The following is an 18,790-nucleotide window of genomic DNA, read 5'->3' on the forward strand; positions in this document are numbered from 1 at the left end:
AGTTACAAATCTGGGGCATGGATAAGTAAACAGATCAAAAGGACAAATGAAAATCTTTGCTTTTGTGATAACTAGCCAAATTCTCTGCAGCGTGTCAGTAAATCCTCCATGTCAGCCTTAGAACTTACGTGGATCCCCTGATTTTCAAGAGAAGATGCTGTACCTCAGGGATGCTGCATGAAGCCCACCAAGCTCCAACATCCCTGTGGCAAACAGGTCCTTTAGCAATAACAACCTTTGAAGAGATTAAGAGAAAGTTTCCAAGCTGTCAGCTGTAGCTGCTGGGTTCAGGACTTACATAACTTGTGAAAATCCTCTCTTCAGGCCTGATATGTCTCCGGATTTCACATTCGTTTGGCTGAAGGACTGTGATCCCATCATCAGAAAAGACATAGAACATATTCCCAACACTCAGGCCTTAAAGGGGGATAAAGAAGAAGGAGTTGGATTTTGTTTTTTGGTATGTATCCATAGCTGTTAGGACTTTTTTAAAGAACTTGTCCTCCTTTCCCGACAAACAAAATCTGCCTTACATAAAAGTTGGTCATTTGGATGCAGTTGGAGCATTCACAAAATCAAATTTCATGTCACAACAAGGGCTTCAAGGAGTGAAGAGGTACAAACACGTTCAAAAATGCATTGCCTTGGTGGCGGTGGTTGTACCCAAATAACTATGGCTGGGTCTTGTAAATAGGTACCAAAACAGGATTTGATCCCAAGAAGCCTCTCTGTTGCACTACTACCCCCCTCAGATTATGAATTTGGTTTTTTCCTATGAGTTCATTAAAAACAGCTTGACAATAATTTGAGAACTGAAAGACAAGCTTTAGTTAAAATTAAAGTGAAGGTCATCCTGTTACAGGCAACTTGACCTCTGGGAACTGTGATGTTAAATGGAAGTGTTTAGCATCTGTACCATGAATGAAAATATACAGATTTCTCTATTTTCTTAAACTATCTGAAAGAACTAACTACAGCCACCAAAATAAATACATTTTTGAAATCTTGCAAACTGTAATTCACAAATGTGGAGTAGTTCAGCATTGCATTAGCACTCATTTATCCAACCAGGGCATTCCAGGAGATTTGGAAAACTGGCTGATTGTCATTGCTTTGCCATTAGGAGATTGTGTTTTATCACCTCTGTCATGCTACATGGAATTGCAGTGACAAGATATTTAAGAAATGTTCAGGATCCTTTCTAACACTCTAGTTTCAAAGATCCAATCATTCCATTTTTTCCCACCACCACCATTAAGTGTTTGCAATGTCAATTGTCACCCCTAGCAGTGTTGATAGTGTACTTTATCTGCCAACAATATGGTGATGCTATAATTTGTATCTTCTAATTAATTCCATTTTCCTCATGGAGAAATAAAGTCCCCATTTCATGGCTCTGAACAGTGTCCAGTTTTAAAAATTCCCTTTGCTGGTCCTGTGGTGGCAGCTCTAAGTAATGCTCACAGAGGCAGTTTCTCACATTTCTTAACTGCAGGATTGAGATCCAAATCATCACAGGAAATTTGACAGTAAAAATATGGATAATTTGGACAAATGCATTTTTGGAAAATTTTGTAAAACACGTTGTATTTTGTAAGGCTAGAAGGGTGTTTTTGTTGCTAAGCCCCCTTCTTTTGATGCCAAATAAGTAAATTCAGAGCACAATGTGTCAGCATGTGTGTCTGCTGTACTGACATGGCTCAAGCTGAGTCTCTGAACCACAGCACAGAAATCCCCCAGTAGGGCATCAGGTGGGTACAAGAGCTGTGATCCTCAAATGTGATTGCACAGGGCAGGATCATGCATGTAGGAAAAAAGCTCCAGTGAGAGTTATTTTATGGACTAAGGGTTTTTTTTTCCCCAAGTATATTGGTAAGACATTTCATTCAGGCACTTTGGACCAAAACCTGCGCTCCCAGCATCCACACACCTCCCACCTGCTTTAGTGGGATTTGATGAACACATCAGAGGGCAGAATTTGACCCTGGCCTGGAATGAGTGCTGAGATTTCATGGGTAAAGGATTTTAATCCTAAGAAGTGAAAACAGGCAATCAATTATGACTGCTGTGAAGATGCTTATTATTATTGTCATGCACAAGAGTAGCGTGATTTTGTCTGATGATCCTATTACAATGAGGGTGTATTTAAGAAGTAAGACCTTAATTACCCACAAAAATACTTTGATTAAAATTTTTACCCCAACACGTTTAGAGTCAGAGACTTGGCAAGTTCTACTACCTATTTTACAGTGAAATGAGTCCAAGTTTTTCTGAAGACTGATTAAAATATACTACAAATTCCTGAGAGCATTCGGTTACTCCCTTTTTAAAAAAGTTTGTCAGTTAAAATTAAACCTTTTCCCCCCCAGAGATTGATCTTCATACTGATATTTAGACCAAGCAGGATTTTACAAGACAAGCTAGGTGTTTTATTGTGACTTTTGAAACATTTGCCAAATCTTGGTTGGGGTTCATCCTAAACAATTTCATGGACATCAGTAGAACAGTCTCAATTTTTGATTATACCTATGCAACTCCTTGGTGCAGGGAATTGGGAATTATTTCAGCACAGAGGTGAGCAATGAAGTGTTTTGTGTTTTTTATAGTAGTGAGGCAGGTACTAAATTGGGAACTGGAGGACTAATGAGGAGTTTTAAAAACTTTTTTCCTTTTGAATTGAGGACGTTTTAGGTTAGATGACTCAAGTAGTTCAAAACCTAAAGGCATTATGAAAGGCAAAATTCTTCACCTATATAGCAAAATATCCTTAATATATTAAAAAAAACCTATTAAGAATGCGGAGGGTTTCCTATATGTAACAGTTCTTATTTGATCCCTTCCAGATGAAGCTGGCTCTAAGAAAAAAATGTTGGGAGGACACCTAATATCAACAAGAGCTTATTTGAGAAATACAGAGTCTCCATCAGTGTACATTTATACATCCCTCCTTTGAGATCAAAGGGCAAATTTTTCACCATGGAATACTCTCCTCTGATCTTATACTTAAATAGTTTTCCTCAACTTAATCTAAATCTTTGGAAATATTTTAAAACTTACATTTGGCAAAGAAAAGGCTTTCAGCTTTTTAAATGCATACACTCACATAACTGCTGATTGCCTGCTGGCACAAAATGCTCCTTTTCTCCAGGTATTAAGTAAGCAATGCTCACTACAGAAATGAACACTGCCTTTAAAAAAAAAATCTCTGCTTTACATTTGGGCTACTCATGGTTTTCTCTGGACAAAATTAAAAACTGTTAGTACATTGAGTAAATACTGCATGTGCTCCAGCCCCAGGTTTAACTGGCTGGCTGCCCTACGTGCACTCATTTCTTGAGGCGTTGCTTGTGCATGGTCTGAAAGGTTTTGAGAACAAACTGACAGACTGACTTTTAAAATGACCAAATGCTTGTGTTAAAAGTTTGACTTGCAGCAAAAGTTTGCTCTATGCCATATTTTGTTTAGGCATTTTCCCATGGTTTTAATTACTCCAGACCTTGTGGGGATGAGGTAGTGATCATTTTAAAGGAGCTCAAATCTACCAATGCATTTGTTAATATTGCACATAGTAAGGAATCGAAAGACTATATTAAAATGTAAAACAAAAAATACCATTCCTGTCTTCCAGCTTTCTCTGTGCCAAGATTTCACATGCTGAAGTATATTCTAGAATGAACGTGCCCAACAAATGCTACAGAACAACACAAGCAGGGTAATAACCCTGCTTTACAGATACTGGATTGTTTAGGAACATCAATAGCAGATCTGCTTTATTGGCCATGTTTTGCCTCAACATTGCTCATACTTTCATTTAAAATGTGCAAGGTTAATAAGCAGTAAGTCTATCTATTTAGCAAAGTTATAATAAGACTTGTTGCAACCAGCTTCTCCGCTGTTCTTTAAGTATTCCTCTACTTCTACATCTGGTAGGATTATCCAGCTGCTTTCTTTAAAAAGGAGCATAAAGGACACTGTATATAAACAGCCATGGAGCATCGTGCAGGTGATGCTGGACTGATGAGATGCATTAGAGATTTCATTTCCAAGCAGAAGAGAAATAGCAACTCTTAGTGCCCATAATGCCATTTACAGGAACATCAGCAGTGATGACTCCTCACAGTCTTGCACCAGGAACCTGCAGGTGGGGTGCTCAGAAAGAAGTGCTGGGGAGCTCTCCTAGGTGACTCTCTGACCTCCAGTGAGCTGCATTTGCCTTGGGTTGGAAGGGACTCTAGAAATAAACTAGTGTATTTGCTCCATGTGTCTGTGGCCAACTGTGGCACTGACAGTGTGTACCAGGTGTTTGCACATCTGGCCCAGGCTGCTCTGGTCACCACGCCCTGGCGCTCTCCTTCTGCCCCAAAATCCTTTGTGCCAAGCCCAAGCTACACAGAAAGCTTCCTGCTGAGGCTGGAAGGCCAGCTATTGTTTTGGAGTACCTGGAGGCACTACTCACAAAAGGGCTTTGCACCCTCCAAAAGCAGAGTGAGCCTGAAGCCCTTCTTGGAGGAGCAGAGTGAGGCAGTTTGGGTGTTTGCAGGGGGCAGGGGGACATGGCTGAGAGCAGTTTGTCACTGCACAGCAGCCTTTCCCACACAGCTTGAAGGACACCAAGGTCTCAGCTGCCTCAAAAGCAGCTGGCAGATGTAGGAAGTGGTTTACATCTGCACTCCAACCTCAGGACCTCCCTCCAGGGAGTGGGTGTCCTGCTCACAGCCCTCCAGGAGCCCAAGGTCTCAGGGTCCCCTCTGCACACCTGGGCTCCTCACCTACAGAGTCAGATGGACAACCTGTGTGAGACCCCCTTGGGCTGTTGCATGTACAAAATAAGGTGATTTTAAGGGCCTCCATGATATCTTTCAGTCAATTAGCTGCCCAGGATGTTTTTTGTTTTTTTTTTTTACTTTGGCTTCCAAGATACACATTTGTTGACCTTGTGAAGGGCACACTATAAGTTTGATCAAACTAGAGCTCTTAACTGCCAATTAAAACAGGGAGAAATGGGGCAACCTTTACCCTGCATCAATTCAAAGGATAGAGGGAAAAAAACCTGTTGTAATTTGAATTTTTGTTTTGCCTAACAGTCAGGAAGGCAATTTCTGTTGCTCACCTAGAAAACATCAATACATGCTATTGAAAAGGAAGAGTTTGAATTGCATGCTTAAAAATGCAGTATATTGAATTTATGCCTTATTTGTTTAATTATGGTAATTTGAAAGCACTTCTGACACTTGTGTGATTGCTAATGCAGCTTGAAAATCTCAGGCTACTCACATTTCTGGCAGTATATATAAAATTCGTATTTTTATATATTTTATGGTCATCTATTATTTCATAGCGGGAAAATGCAAGAAGTTATAGGTACAAGAGTGACATCTCTTATTTGAATAATTTAGCTTTTAAAAGTCTGGTCTGTACTTAATCTGGTGACTGTGAAAGTTGATAGGGTTAGTGGCAAGTCAGTGGAGAATGGCCCATCATGGAATTATTAAAGCAGACAAGCACATTATCACTACGACAAAAGAACTTTACTGCAGTACCTTCCTCTCGCCACAGTATGTTTGCAACTGCAGCATCAGAATATTGGGAAAGCCAGAAAATAATCAGGAAAAGAAAAAAAAAACAACAAAACAATGTCAAAACTTTCATTGTATCAAGTAACTGAATAAATACTCACGTTTACATGAACTGTTTAATCGGTGAAAATTTTGTAACATTCATTCAAATAAAATACGAGGAAAGACAGAGAGTTCTAAACACATTTGCTGCTTCTAGAGACAATTAAGAAACTTTGGCATGGGAAAAATCCTTCCTGAAATGAAGGCAGCTGTGCAAAGATCAATGACCTACTAAAGAGAAGCTGTTACCTTCAAATGCAGCTGCAGGTATGGCACAGCCTGTGGTTTTCTGTGCAGGTTCAATGAGGAAACACAACACGGAATTATAGAATCATTAAGGTTGGGAAAAACCTCTATTGAGTCCAACCATTAACCCAGCACTGCCAGGTCCACCAGCATCTTTCAGAAGAAGCCTGAGACTGGCAGCTACAGCAGCTACACCCTTGGCTGCGTTGTCTTTTGGAACTTCATGCAACTGCATTCTTTCAGGATTCACACAAGCTTTGAAAGTACACCTGCATTTGAATTTCTGTTCCAGATAGATCCAATTATTTCTCAACATACTGTAATTTCCCTCGCTCAAGTATTCAAGGGAAAATGACCAATATTAACAAGAGTACATAAATCTAGTTAATGAGGAACAGGATATATTTTCCAAAGATTTTCCTTGAAAGCCCATATTTATGGGTAAGTTTGTTTCAATTCTTTCTGTATATTAGCAGCCAGAAAAGCAGTAAAAATCCCATTTGCACCTACACTTTTAGTATACCATAAACCCAGGTAATCTCCCAGGCAGTTAAGAAGGCAGAACTGGGAAAGATCAGGCCTCTGGGAGCTTTTCTACTGGGACAAATGATCACCTCATTCAGCAATTCTGTTTTGGGGTCAGTGTGGTCAAGATAACACTGCTGCACTCCTATGGGAGATGTGGGAAGAGCTGCTGGGAGGGTATTTGTCTTTGAGGTGGAAGATAATTTCACACTGAGGGAAACCTATTTTGCCAGTCAGTGATGTAAAAATAGGTAAAATAAATAATTTAATCACAACATTTTTCAGATGTCTATATATTCAAGAATTTCGACTGGTAACTGGCTTCAAAAGAAGTCTTGTACAGAAATCAATGAAATTTATAGAATGTGACAAAATATTACATTTTGGATTCCCTGCTATCTGAAACTATTGCCAATTTGTTACTCCAGTAAAGCTGTTACCCACCACACACCCAGTATACTTCTGGCACATGAAAGACACCATCTTCCTGGACAAGATTTTACCTTCTCTGCATGATTCCTACCCCCAAAAAATGTCCAATCCTCTGATCAAAGTGCATTCAGAACTGTCATTACCTTATGTAAGATCCAACTTACTGCATGCAATAGCCTGAACTAAATTACATTAAATTAAATTACATCTATGCCATCACATTCCAACACTATTTAAAGAAAGAAATACATGGAAAATTGAGCTTACGGGTCTTTCTCGCTGAATCTTCAATGAAAAGGGAAGAAATGTCCTCATCCACTCCCACCTCATTTTTAGCAATGCAGGTGTAGGCACCAGTGTCTTCATAGCGAACACTGCTGATATGCAGTTCACTTCCGTTTGCTGTAAGAGAGACACTCATAAACAGTGCTGCTCACTGCTGCTAATTGCTGTGCCTGCCTTGATTGTCTTCCATCACCACAGCCACCCAGTGAAGGCTCGACAGGGTGGTTCCAACCCCACTGTGTCTCCCCCTGTTTAACTAGAGGTTTTTGGGAATTCTCATGGGAGCTGATGTCTTGCTCCTTCCCATCGGCACATACACACTCCACACAAGAAAAGAACAAAGAACAATCTCAAGTCAAACTATAAATTACATTTCATGTATCTCTTCTTTTTGTTAGAAAAGCTTTGGCCTTGCTTTGGCCTTAGCGAAGAAAAATTAATTTCAGTTTTGCAAACTGTTTTTCATCAGATCACAAAGAAACTTCGGTTTAAAGGGGTCTCTCTTACAGTTCCTCCTACCATTTTGCTTCCTGCAGTGGGACCAATGGCTAAAACCTTTGGAACATGTTGAGATATTGTATGTGTCATGCAGCAATATCAGTGCTACCAACACAGGCTGAAGGGCACAATCTACCAAAGCCAGACTGGGGCATGTGTTGACGATGGGGTTAATATTTTCACACAGAAAATTGCAAATAAATGTTTTTGCCTTTTGCTATGCCTGTTGCACCCTCATTGGAACAGGGACCTAGAGGAGTTAAAAGCCAGATTCCTTCAGCAGGACTGAGTGGGAGACTGATTCTCAGCTGACTTGCATCCAGTGTGGGCTCACACGTGAACAAATAATGTAATGAATTTCTCTTCAAATAATTTAATGCATTTCTTTTCTGCTGTGCTGTACACAAGGAGCAAGGCAGTGAAGAAACAGGCAGGCTGTCTTCGAACAGAATGCAATTACCACTTACATCAATCAATAGTGTATTTCCCAGGAAATTCACAGGAGAAAGAGATAAAAAGAAAGAACAGGGGGTTTATAACACGATTTCCAACAACTGTGGCTTAGCAAAGTACAAGAACTTCTGGTTTAAAGTGCAAAATAATCCTCCTTAATCCCCGTCTACAATACTTTAATTAATCAAAATTCTGTTCTTACCGAGCAGCGATAGTTGTTTGGATAGTTTTGGCATGATATCAACGCCGTTCTTTAGCCAGGTAATTCGGGGATTAGGGATGCCTTCAGCGTGACACCTCAGGCTCGCTGACACGCCCGGCTCCTGCGCCTGCGTTTCGGGGTACACGCGGATCACCGGAGGCACTGTGGGGAGCAAGGGATGGGGGACTTGAGACTGTCCTGCAGTGCCACGAGGGGCTCTGAGCTGAGAACCACAGCTTGGTCTGGCTGTTGGTGCACACTACAAGAATGATTTCTCTACAGCCTGACTTTGGGGGCAGAAAATAGAAAATACTTTTCCAAGCGCTGGCATATGAGAGAAGCTGAGGATGCCCCATCCCTGGAAGTGTTCAAGGCCAGGCTGGATGGGGCTTGGAGCAGCCTGGTCTAGTGGAAGGTGCCCCTGGCCATGGCAGGGGGTTGGATTGAGATGGTGTCTAAGATCCCTTCCATCCCAAACCAGTCTGAGATTCTCTGCATCTATAACAGAGGAGAGTAAACTAATATACCAGTGCCAGGGAGCAACCTTGCGATCCAATTCTGTATTTAGACTGTTCTTGCTTTCATTGAGTGACTAACTGAACTTAATAGCTGGATTAAAACCTAACATGGGTACTCACATATTTAAAAATTAAAGTATAAACTTCAGATCTTCACTGAATTTAGGAGGGAATTTGAGTTCCTGCCTATGAAAAACAACTTAATCTTCAGTATTTAATTAAATATCCATCAGGAAGTGGACTGTGTATTCACTACCTCTTATTCTAAACAAATAAACTGTTTATCAATTACTTCTTTTCACTGAGAGGTTTTTAAAGCATGACTTACCTTGTTCATGAAGGCACTCCTGAACTATTTAATATACTCCACTGGCAGAACTACTAATTATATTACAATTTCAGAGATGTTCATTGATTTTCAATCATCTTTCCTTCACTGCTCATACCAATGAGGCTTAATACCACCCATTAACTATTTCTTAACAATTTACTTACACATTTCAAAAAAAAATTGCAATATTGCAACATCAGTGAAAGATACCTGTAAGACTCTTTCACCTTGAGGGAAAAAAAAAGGAAATGTGAGGATGTCTGATACTGTGGCTGATGGTATTTGTGTTTCATAATGAAGCAGTCAACTTTTCTATCAGACTGGGAGATTTTGGGATTAATGATGTAGCTGCTGAAAGCTGCTCAGTTCTGTAAAATCATGGCCTGAGTCCACAGTGGATCTGTCCAGCCTGGATGGGATGCTATTAGTAACATTTTTTGAATGAAATGATTTAGTAAGTGAGGTTCATTGAAGGCAAACATGATTTATTTAGACTCAGCTGAAAGACAATGTGCTTCCTACAAATGCAGAGGAAAAAGATTTACAATATTCAAGAAGGTCTGATTCTCAAATACTGAAATCAACTGACCTGGCTGAGATCTCACATGGCCAAAGGCATCAGAGAAATTTCACTCCAAGCCAAGTGTCTTCTCCCCTGCCAGCTCTCAGAGACAGAGCCCATCCCAGTCATCACCTATTTAATGCTCTCAAAACCATTGTGGGTTGTTATTTCCTTGATATTGTTTGCTTTAGGCTTTCCTGCTCATCTGGGCAGCTGTGTCAGCACTTCCCAGGCTGGCCACAGCCATCAGCTCCCCAGAATCAGGGCACTGCAAACAGATTGTACTCTCATCTCTCACGTTTTTGCCTCACACCTTGATGGTCTGCACACGAATAATCCACCTATTTTACCTGGAGGGCTGCAAACACAACAGATTTATACTGCCAAAGGTAGCTCACAGGTCCTAGACACTGAATCAATGCTCTGCATGAAAATTAACTTAAAATTATAGCCAGGTATCTTTTCAAGAGTGATTAATAAGGAAACTGTTTTCACCTACAAAGAGTATGTGCTTCACCTCTATTTCTGCTCTTAGCATTTTCCTTCTCCTTCTATTTTTAAACTTTTTATTTCTTCTCCCTTGTCTTACATAATTCACTGCACAGGTAAATTATTGCATGCAAATGCCTTGTGATAACAGCAAACTGCAGAATGTATTTTTATTGTCCTTGCTACAAATTAATACATTCCAAGTAAAAACATTAAACTTGCAAAGATTTCAGTTCCAGACTTTGGGATATATGGATTACCCTTTGCTTTTTCCCTTGGTGAATATATATCATTGCTAACCATTACTGTGTCTGCAGCCAAGGGCAATATAAAAATGCCATTATCTTAAGCAAAGTAGGAAGAAAGAGGCATTGAAACAAGCATGAGATTGGGTAGATTGCCTGCTACTGCATACTGAGCAGCACCTCACTGGTGAGCAGACCAATCCATTACTATAAAACAGCTCAGGTGATAAAGCACACGACGAGCACAGATGGTGGCACCAAGGCCCAAAGACATCCATTGCTGCTGTAGGAGCTCTGTACTCCAGGGTGTAGCAATAATTAACAGATTAATCATTTACTTGAGATGTTTTATTCTTTCCATTTATGATTGGAAAGGAGTTTGCAGCATTTTATATTTTCTCCTGAAAAGCCACATTAATGAAACATCCATGTTTGTAACATCTCCCTTACTGGAAAATTTGTCCTATTGGACCCTTATAATTGGGCTGAGGATCAAATGGCTTTTTAAAACTATTTTTAAGGAATACAGTATTCTGACTTATGCTGATCTTTTCCTGAGTGCAAGGACCAAGGAAAATTATGCCCTACACTCAGCAGTCTCTTGATTTGGCAACTATCAATTTTCATACTTGATTACTATTTTATGAGATTCTTTATCCTCAGGACCTCTTTTTTCCTCTTGAAAGTGCTAAATTGCTACAGTTACTGTACACATTTCCCAAGCAATATCCATATGTGGGAGAGAACATAATTTTCCTACTGTTCTTGGCTCCTCCTGATCAAAGATACCAGACTGCAAGATAAACTTTTCATTCTTAAACTGTTTAAACATTGCCTTTCAGCAATTTCTTTTCCTCCAAAGATCTTAAGGGCAAGCTGCATAAATACACTGACTTAAATTTTACCAGTAACTGTGAATCCTAAGATTGATGAGCTCAACCAAACCTCTCCCATCAAACAGGCTGCATTTCACATGTGCTTCATGCTTCATGTCCAGATGTGAGCCAGCAGGTTGGGCCATTCACCTGGTGACCATCACATTTTCTGCCTAAGAGAATTCTCATCTCTGCTTGTCAAACTAAGCATCTGGATCGACCCATGTTATTTGGGATATCCTGAACCATCTGACACAAAGGGAACTGCATAACATTCAGCAGTTGAGCAGCAGCAGAGCATCAAATCTCAGGAATATTTAATGTTGTCAAAATTGGGCTGCAAACTTTCTATTTAAGCTTGTATTTCCTTATTTTCTATATTACCTAATCAATGTGAGAATCTAGCTTAATGTTGTAAAAAGAGGAAAAGAAAAAAAAAGTTAAAGAAAAAAAAAGTTAATATATTGAATACAAGCAGAGGAAGAGGGTACATGTAACTAAGATCTGATTCTTTTGTGAGCTCGCTGATGTGTCTTAGTGGGAACACTAAGACAGGGCCCAGGTGGTACGGAAAAGGACCAAAGGATGCTGATAGAATTACTGCAGCTTTGAAAACACTGGATTAACTGAAAAACAGTCTGAAAAATAGAACCTGCCTGTAGAGACACAGCAGGCTTGGGAAGGGTGGGGGATAAACCCTTTTACTTCTAGTTGGATCCTCTTTCTCTGTTCTCTCCCAAAAGACAAACTTGGGAGGTGTGAAAAGAAAAATTCTGATAATTTTAATAAAATAAAAAGCCCCCGTGTTTTTGATATTGAAAGTAGATCAGTGCCTCCCTGGAGGAGACAGGCGAGCAGATACACCCGAGTTCTGGCTGATTTGCTTCTGTCACATTCTCTTACCATTTTAGTCCAACACAAGAAAGCAACAAAAACCCTTCCATCCTGAAGATGGAGTTTTTAGTTTGATACAGACAGACAGAGACAAGCCCCAGTGCTGAACAGAGCCCATCAACTACACTTAGATTCTCAGCATCTTCACTCACTTCAGTTTGGCTCAGTTTCTTCCCTCTACTCCTGTCAAGAAAAATTCCTCAATTTGTCCTTTAAGTTACTAAAACTGAGGTTTCCCTGTGAAAGGCTCTGCCTTGGGAACCCTCCAATGCATTTGAAGGCAAACAATGTTCTCCTGCCATCAGGGCTGTCACCCCTGCATCAGCTGCTGGAGGAAACTGTGGCACAGGCAGAACAGGAGGGAATATACTGATGTGGGCAGCCACACCAGGAATTGCAAAAACCCGGCTTTGCAAAGCCTAATGGCTCACATGGGAATATCAGATGCTGGGAGACAAAGACTTCTAGACCCTGCAGTGTTTTCTAGCAAGACTGAGTTGATACCAGAATGCAAGGCTATTTATTCTGTACTTAGTGACTATATAGCACATTAAAAAGCCCACATAGATTGTGGTTTTTGTACAACAGCGTTTTTCTTTTGGCAAGAAAGCCCCATGCAGCTATGGTATGAAACTTCCACTTAAAAAGAAAATGTGATCTTTCAATAACAAGTTAAATCAAAGTGGCAAGCGTGAGTATGGAACAGATCACCCCCTCCCCACACTCCATCCAGCTTTCCTCTCATTCTGGTTTAAGTTTCAAAGCCTTTGGGCCTTCTATTCTCAGTGCTGATAAAGTCTACATTGTTGTCTGCCAACTAAACTCCATTCAGGCCTCATAATACATCACATAATAGACATGGGATTAAGTTGTTAGCTGGCTTTTCTTTCAACTGCCATTCATCAAACAAACCACTTTGAGGAAAGAAACCTATTTTCTCAGCATACACGACTTAGTTATCCACATTGCTGAGATTTACAGTTTACTTTCTTAAAAAGATGACAAATTATTATGTAGAGACATTAAGTCAGCTTTCATTCAAATGAACCAGATACTTTGTGCTCTCCTCCAGGTACTTGTGTGGTGGGGGGAGCACTTACACACATCCAGAAGACTTGAGATGAAGTCAAAACAAAACTTCAAAACAAAACCACCATGGCTGTTCTTCAGATGCATAAGTATCCCTTTTTACTGTTTCTCCTGTCACTACTGACCTCTGTATCAGTACTGAGAGCAGGTCACCTCTGTGACCTCTGTGACCTGCTCTTACCAGCTGAAAGCTCTCCTTTGTGCAGGTCAAGACACACCTAGAGAAAGGAATAAATACTAGTTTTCCTTATAATATATATACCCTGTAATAAAGTTACTGAATTTTCCTTAAAAATAAATACTTTCATACCAGAGTACATCCCATAGTGTATATCCCATTTCACACCAGAATGTACCCACAGTTAGTAATGGGTGACCCTGTCCCCTGGACTGGAGACACTGCTGGGCATCATCAGCACATGAGAAAAAGAGTCAGAAGTTGGAGAATGCTGGTTGCTGTGCAGGTGGATACTCTGTGGGCTGGTCCCTTGATGGAATGCTGGCTTAATCCAATGTAATTTTAAACTAAATCCGACTGAGTGAGTTTGAGGTCAGGAGATAGATAGTGAGCAGCTGAATATCAGTTCCACCAGGCACAAATGTAGTCCAGGGGACGGAGGTGCACGAGAATGCTGGAATTGTCTGATTCTCTCACCTGTAAAATGATTTGCCCTCATTTTGCAATCCAGTGAGCCAGTGTAAACAGCCCTCAGCAAACCAAGCTCAGTACAACCAGGTAATAACCTGGATATTTAGCTGGAGGTTAGCTGCTTTTGAAAACACTGCTGTATTTATTTAAATATCATGGGCTATTTCATGCAACAGAAAGGATTTTCTAGAAGAAGAAATTATTGAGGCAACACTTCTGTTGACAAAAGTAGTAATTATTTTAAGAGATGCTTGGAAACACTGCTTTTAACTCTATGGAAATGTCACTGACAGCTTGTTTAACGATGAAGATACCTCCTGAAGCCTAGGTAATTATACACATCCCCCCTTGATAGTTTTATTTTTGACTGCTTGTGTGACAGTGCGAGTGAGCAAACCCCAAGCTGCATTTGCTCTCGTGCACAGATAATTTGGGCTGTGGCTTTACACATCTCTGTGAGAATGAGGTCAACACACAGCTTTTCTTAGGGAATGTTTTCATGGAATGTCACATATGCCATTTACTAACCATTCACCTGAAGGATGTGGGTCTGATACAGCTCCTCATAGCCGTAGGCATGACAGGTGTAATTGCCCATGTGAATAGTTGTTACCTTGGTGATGTACAGGGAATCATCTTCTCCAAAATCCTGAATGGAACAAAAGACAGGAAAGGTGCCTTGTTATTTAGTAACAATATTTTAAGCACTACATGAATGGATACTACCTGTTCAGAGGTTTTGACAGCAATGCAGCCTGGGGACACAGCTTGAATTTTGAACAGTAGGCTATAAAGTTCATAAATCAACACACAGAGAGAAAATGAGCAGCAGAGTAAGGTAAAGTGACTCATCTGAGAATATGAACTTTTGTGCTTGTTGCTAACAAGGTGCTCTTTGCACATAAAAAGATGGCCATTTCCAGCTGTTTAATTTATGGGGGAATTTAATATCTACCTGTTAACCTCAGATGCATAAAATGCTAACACTTGGGTGGGTTAAGGTTTCCTTTATCTGTGCTGGTTCTACAAAAATGCACTGTAGCCTTGACACTTGATGAAAAAGAACTGAAGCTCTTTGTCACTTATCACAGACAATATCCTAGGCAGGAGACAAGGAAGAAGACAAAAAGCCTTTTCTCAAACATATCTGTTTAGTTCTGTAACTGCTTAATAAGTATCTTCATCCCCTTCATCTTCCTAGACCTGCTCCTGCATTGTTTCAATTTTTGATTACAGATGGGAAGGATTGAGTTATTAGATACATTTTTGGCACTTGAATACGTTGTACAAGCACCCTACTCAGGAATTTATTTCAATTCATTATTTATTTGCTAATTTTAATGTTTATTTACTGAATTATAGCTAAGAGAACCACAGCACTGATGGCTAAATGAAGCACCTTCTCTTGTTACTCCGCCAACTTTCAGACTCTCTACAGCTTCGGAGTGTTTGTGTTTCTATGCAAACTGAGGAGGATACATTTTAAAACAGTTCATGAGCTGAAAGAAAGATTTTTCTGTAATCATCCTCACGTGTGAAGTATGCTAAATTGAACTCTTTGAGTAATGTCACTGCAACATTATGGGAAAATTCAACTTCGAGTCAGGGTGGCACAAACCCAGTACAACAGAATGAATGTTGGAGAGTGGTTCTGCTTATGAAAACACAAGGGCTTGTTTTCAAAGGTCCAACGTGCAGCTGGAAGCCAGCCTGCAGCCCAGGGTGTGCAGGGGAAGCCCTTCCAGGAGGTCCTGCCTGCTGCCACCCCCTTGGTCTGGGACAGGCAGTGTGTGCAGTGAGGAGGTGACAGCTCATTCCTCTCTGCCATGGCAGAACCCACCAGGGGGGACAGATTAAACAGGAACATCACTTTGATCTGCTGGCTAAAAGAAACTAAAATTGAATTTAGATTAAAAGCAGGATGGCTACTTTAATAGAATAATTTAGTCCAAGGAGTTGTGGAAAAACAGGACAATATAATCTTCTCTATTTAAGCATGTTACTTCCTTTAAAATATCACAGAAAAATATTCTGAATGCTTGGTTTGTGCTCTATAATTGTCTTTTTAAGGATGGTTTGTTTTTTTCCAGTGTATACAAATGTATTAATATAAGCAAAAAACCCTTGCACAACTAAACAGGTGCCACACTGTTGTATTATTAACTTCCTTTCCAAATGTGTTTTTCTTGAAAAGAGGGGTTTATATTGGTAAAAGCAGAGTTTGTGACTTTTAAAATCTCTTTGCTGACTTCCAGTGTTTAAAGAAAGTTATCAAAGATGATTTAGGTCAGCATCATATCACCATGTCAGGCAGAGAAGGGAATTATCAACCCTGTATTAGAACCTGCACACGCAGTAAGTTCATCTATAACTACACAATTACTAAGAATTGAAAGTGTTTAGGAGTGGGAAGGAGAAAGTGATTGTGGCATTAAATGCTTAACACTGAACCTTCTGTTGCTGCAAAAAGTAGACTGAATTCTCTAACAAATTAATGACTTTCTGTGTGTTTATTGCAGCTCACGGTTTTCTCCTAGTGTTTCCCTGTGGATACAGTTAGTACATTAGGATTGCACTGTTACATTTTATATCTATGGATGCATTCTTATGCACAAGCACTTTCTTTGTGTATTTCATAAGGGTGTATTTGGAAGTGCTGTAAAAACCCAAACCCTGGAGCATTAAGAAATGATGAGTCTTTGATTCCTTAATAGCCTCTAACTTCTCATCTTGCAGTCAGGAGTGCTGTGCTGCAGTTGGAAGCTGTGAGACGTATTTGGGATGTGTCCCATATCCCCCTCCATGCTGCACTGCCTCTGGGAGCTCTGAGGAGCTGCTCACAGGCCACTGCCCTGTGCTAGCAGCGTGTGAGTGAGCACTGACAGCTGCTGAGCTGCTGCTCTGCTTTGCTGGCATGTGGATGGGGTGGGCAGAGGGAATGGGAGTAATTCACCATGGGAAAAAAGCAGAGGAAATATTTTCACATATTTTGACTCAGTTCAGATGGCTTTTGCTTGTTAAGCCAGTTCTCCAAGTCACCACAAGTCTGAAAGCAGACAGAGCAGAACAAAAACATCTATAAAACTAATGCAACATAATTCTTCTCTCCCCAAATATATCCCAGCTTTAAAACTGAGTATTTCAGGGCTGTCTGGGAGGCTCAGCAAGTGCTGCACACCCCAGGGAGCTGTTACTGCTCCACTTGACCCCAGTAATGCCCCATAGTGAATTGAAAAGACATTTAAATGTATGATCCCATGAAGAAGAACAGGCAATCAGCAGAAAGGCAAAACCAGCAACTTCTGGGACTTATTTTGGTTTTCCTCGTTTACCACAGAAGGTGAATTATCATGGAATCATGGAGAGGTTTTGGTTGGAAGGGACCTGCAAGCTCATATGGTCCAACCCCCCCTGCCACCTTTCCCCTTGGACCAGGTTGCTCCAAGCCCCATCCAACCTGGCCTTGACCTGGCCCCTTCCTGGGATGGGGTGTCTCTGGAATGGATGTGGGTGCTCAGGAATGGGGTATCTCACCATTTCCTTGTGAAGAGGAAGAAAGAGAAGTGATGAAACTAGAGAGAGTACCCATCTAACTCCTCAGAATCATAAGCCCTGCATCAAAGCAGCCAGATAAGGGCAGGGTGTTCATCACCTCTACCTTATGAATTTCATTATAAAGTAATTTTTTGAATAAAAGTAATTCAGAAAGCTGTGCTTATAATTTTTCATAATTGATAAAATCAACTAGTGGCAGCTGATAAATTGACTTCTCTAGCAGTTCTTATCACCTTTTTTCTCCCTTTCTCTAATAAAATGTTCTCTGTCCTTCATGAGCTCCTTTCATGCCTTACATTTACCCTTCAACCAAAGGATTGATCAAATTACCTCAGAATATGTTTTAACTTTTCAAGATTTAAAAAAATGCATCATCCTGCATTTTACATTGATAACAGCTTGGTAATCTATACATAAAAAAAAGTTGCTCTAAAAAAACAACAAAGCAGAGCCTAGAAAATAGATATATACCTTTTTTTTTGGTACAGTGTTTCCTTTCCTTTCCATCACTACTGATTACCCAAGGCATTGGTCTTCCCAAACACAAGATTTTTCATATTTATTTATCCCATTCCCATTCTAATGCATTCCCTGGTCATGCACTCTGCTGAGGTTCAGGGACACCGTGCTCAGAGATGTGTAAAACATTGCACGTTACTTGTAAATCTTGTTCACATTCTGTCTCAAGTGAATTCCAGCCTGTGATTGTAACACCACAAATCTCCTGCTCTGACACCCAGGAAGGAGCTGGCAGAGAGGAGCCACATTAACCCTGGATGCTGAGCTGGCTGTGATGCCACAGGGTGCAGGGCACTGCCACCACCTTTTGCCTCTTTCAGATGCATTTTCATGAAGCTTTCTAACATGCCTTAGGGTTGTTCCAGCGCTTTAAACCCTTTAAATTTTTGTCAAAGTTTCTTGGTTTTCAGGAAGTTTGAAGAGGAATGAGCATAGATGCTTATTATTTTTTAGGTTAACTTCCAGTTGCTTGAGAAAAAAACCCCAAACTTGACTTCAAACCATAAACAGGAAGAAGAAATAGAAAAGTCAATCCCATTGACATGAAGACAGAGATTCCCCACATCCCCAGCTCAGGGAGGGCACACTGGCACCAGTCACCCCACAGTATGGCACTAAGGGTTACACACGCCCTTGCTCAAGCCATTTACACCCACACAGTGATTTTAAACCATCCAAGTTAGCTATTGAATGCTCCTAATAAATACAGGGCAGGAGGGAAGCCCTAAGACAGTCAATATCCTCTCACCATGATGGTTTAAAAGTGTTCATAGCGGAACATACAGCAGAACAATGGCAGAGGGAA

General features: G+C 40.5%; 1 protein-coding gene across 8 annotated transcripts in view; it reads right to left on the minus strand.

Moving 5' to 3' along the window:
- The window catches only part of FSTL4 (follistatin like 4), a 209,555-nt gene that overhangs the window by 12,771 nt on the left and 177,994 nt on the right, over positions 1–18,790 (minus strand). For 6 of the 8 annotated variants that reach the window (XM_038149863.1, XM_038149857.1, XM_038149858.1 and 3 more), the window contains 5 exons: positions 14,440–14,560; positions 8,260–8,421; positions 7,089–7,223; positions 5,541–5,567; positions 299–417 (listed from right to left, as the gene is read on the minus strand). In XM_038149863.1, the coding sequence (XP_038005791.1) occupies positions 299–417; positions 5,541–5,567; positions 7,089–7,223; positions 8,260–8,421; positions 14,440–14,560 (564 nt within the window). The remainder of the gene's footprint in view (positions 1–298; positions 418–5,540; positions 5,568–7,088; positions 7,224–8,259; positions 8,422–14,439; positions 14,561–18,790) is intronic. The other 2 variants (XM_038149864.1, XM_038149862.1) reach the window with 1 other exon arrangement.

This window comes from Motacilla alba, chromosome 13, assembly GCF_015832195.1.
Source record: "Motacilla alba alba isolate MOTALB_02 chromosome 13, Motacilla_alba_V1.0_pri, whole genome shotgun sequence".
Lineage (NCBI taxonomy): Eukaryota > Metazoa > Chordata > Aves > Passeriformes > Motacillidae > Motacilla > Motacilla alba.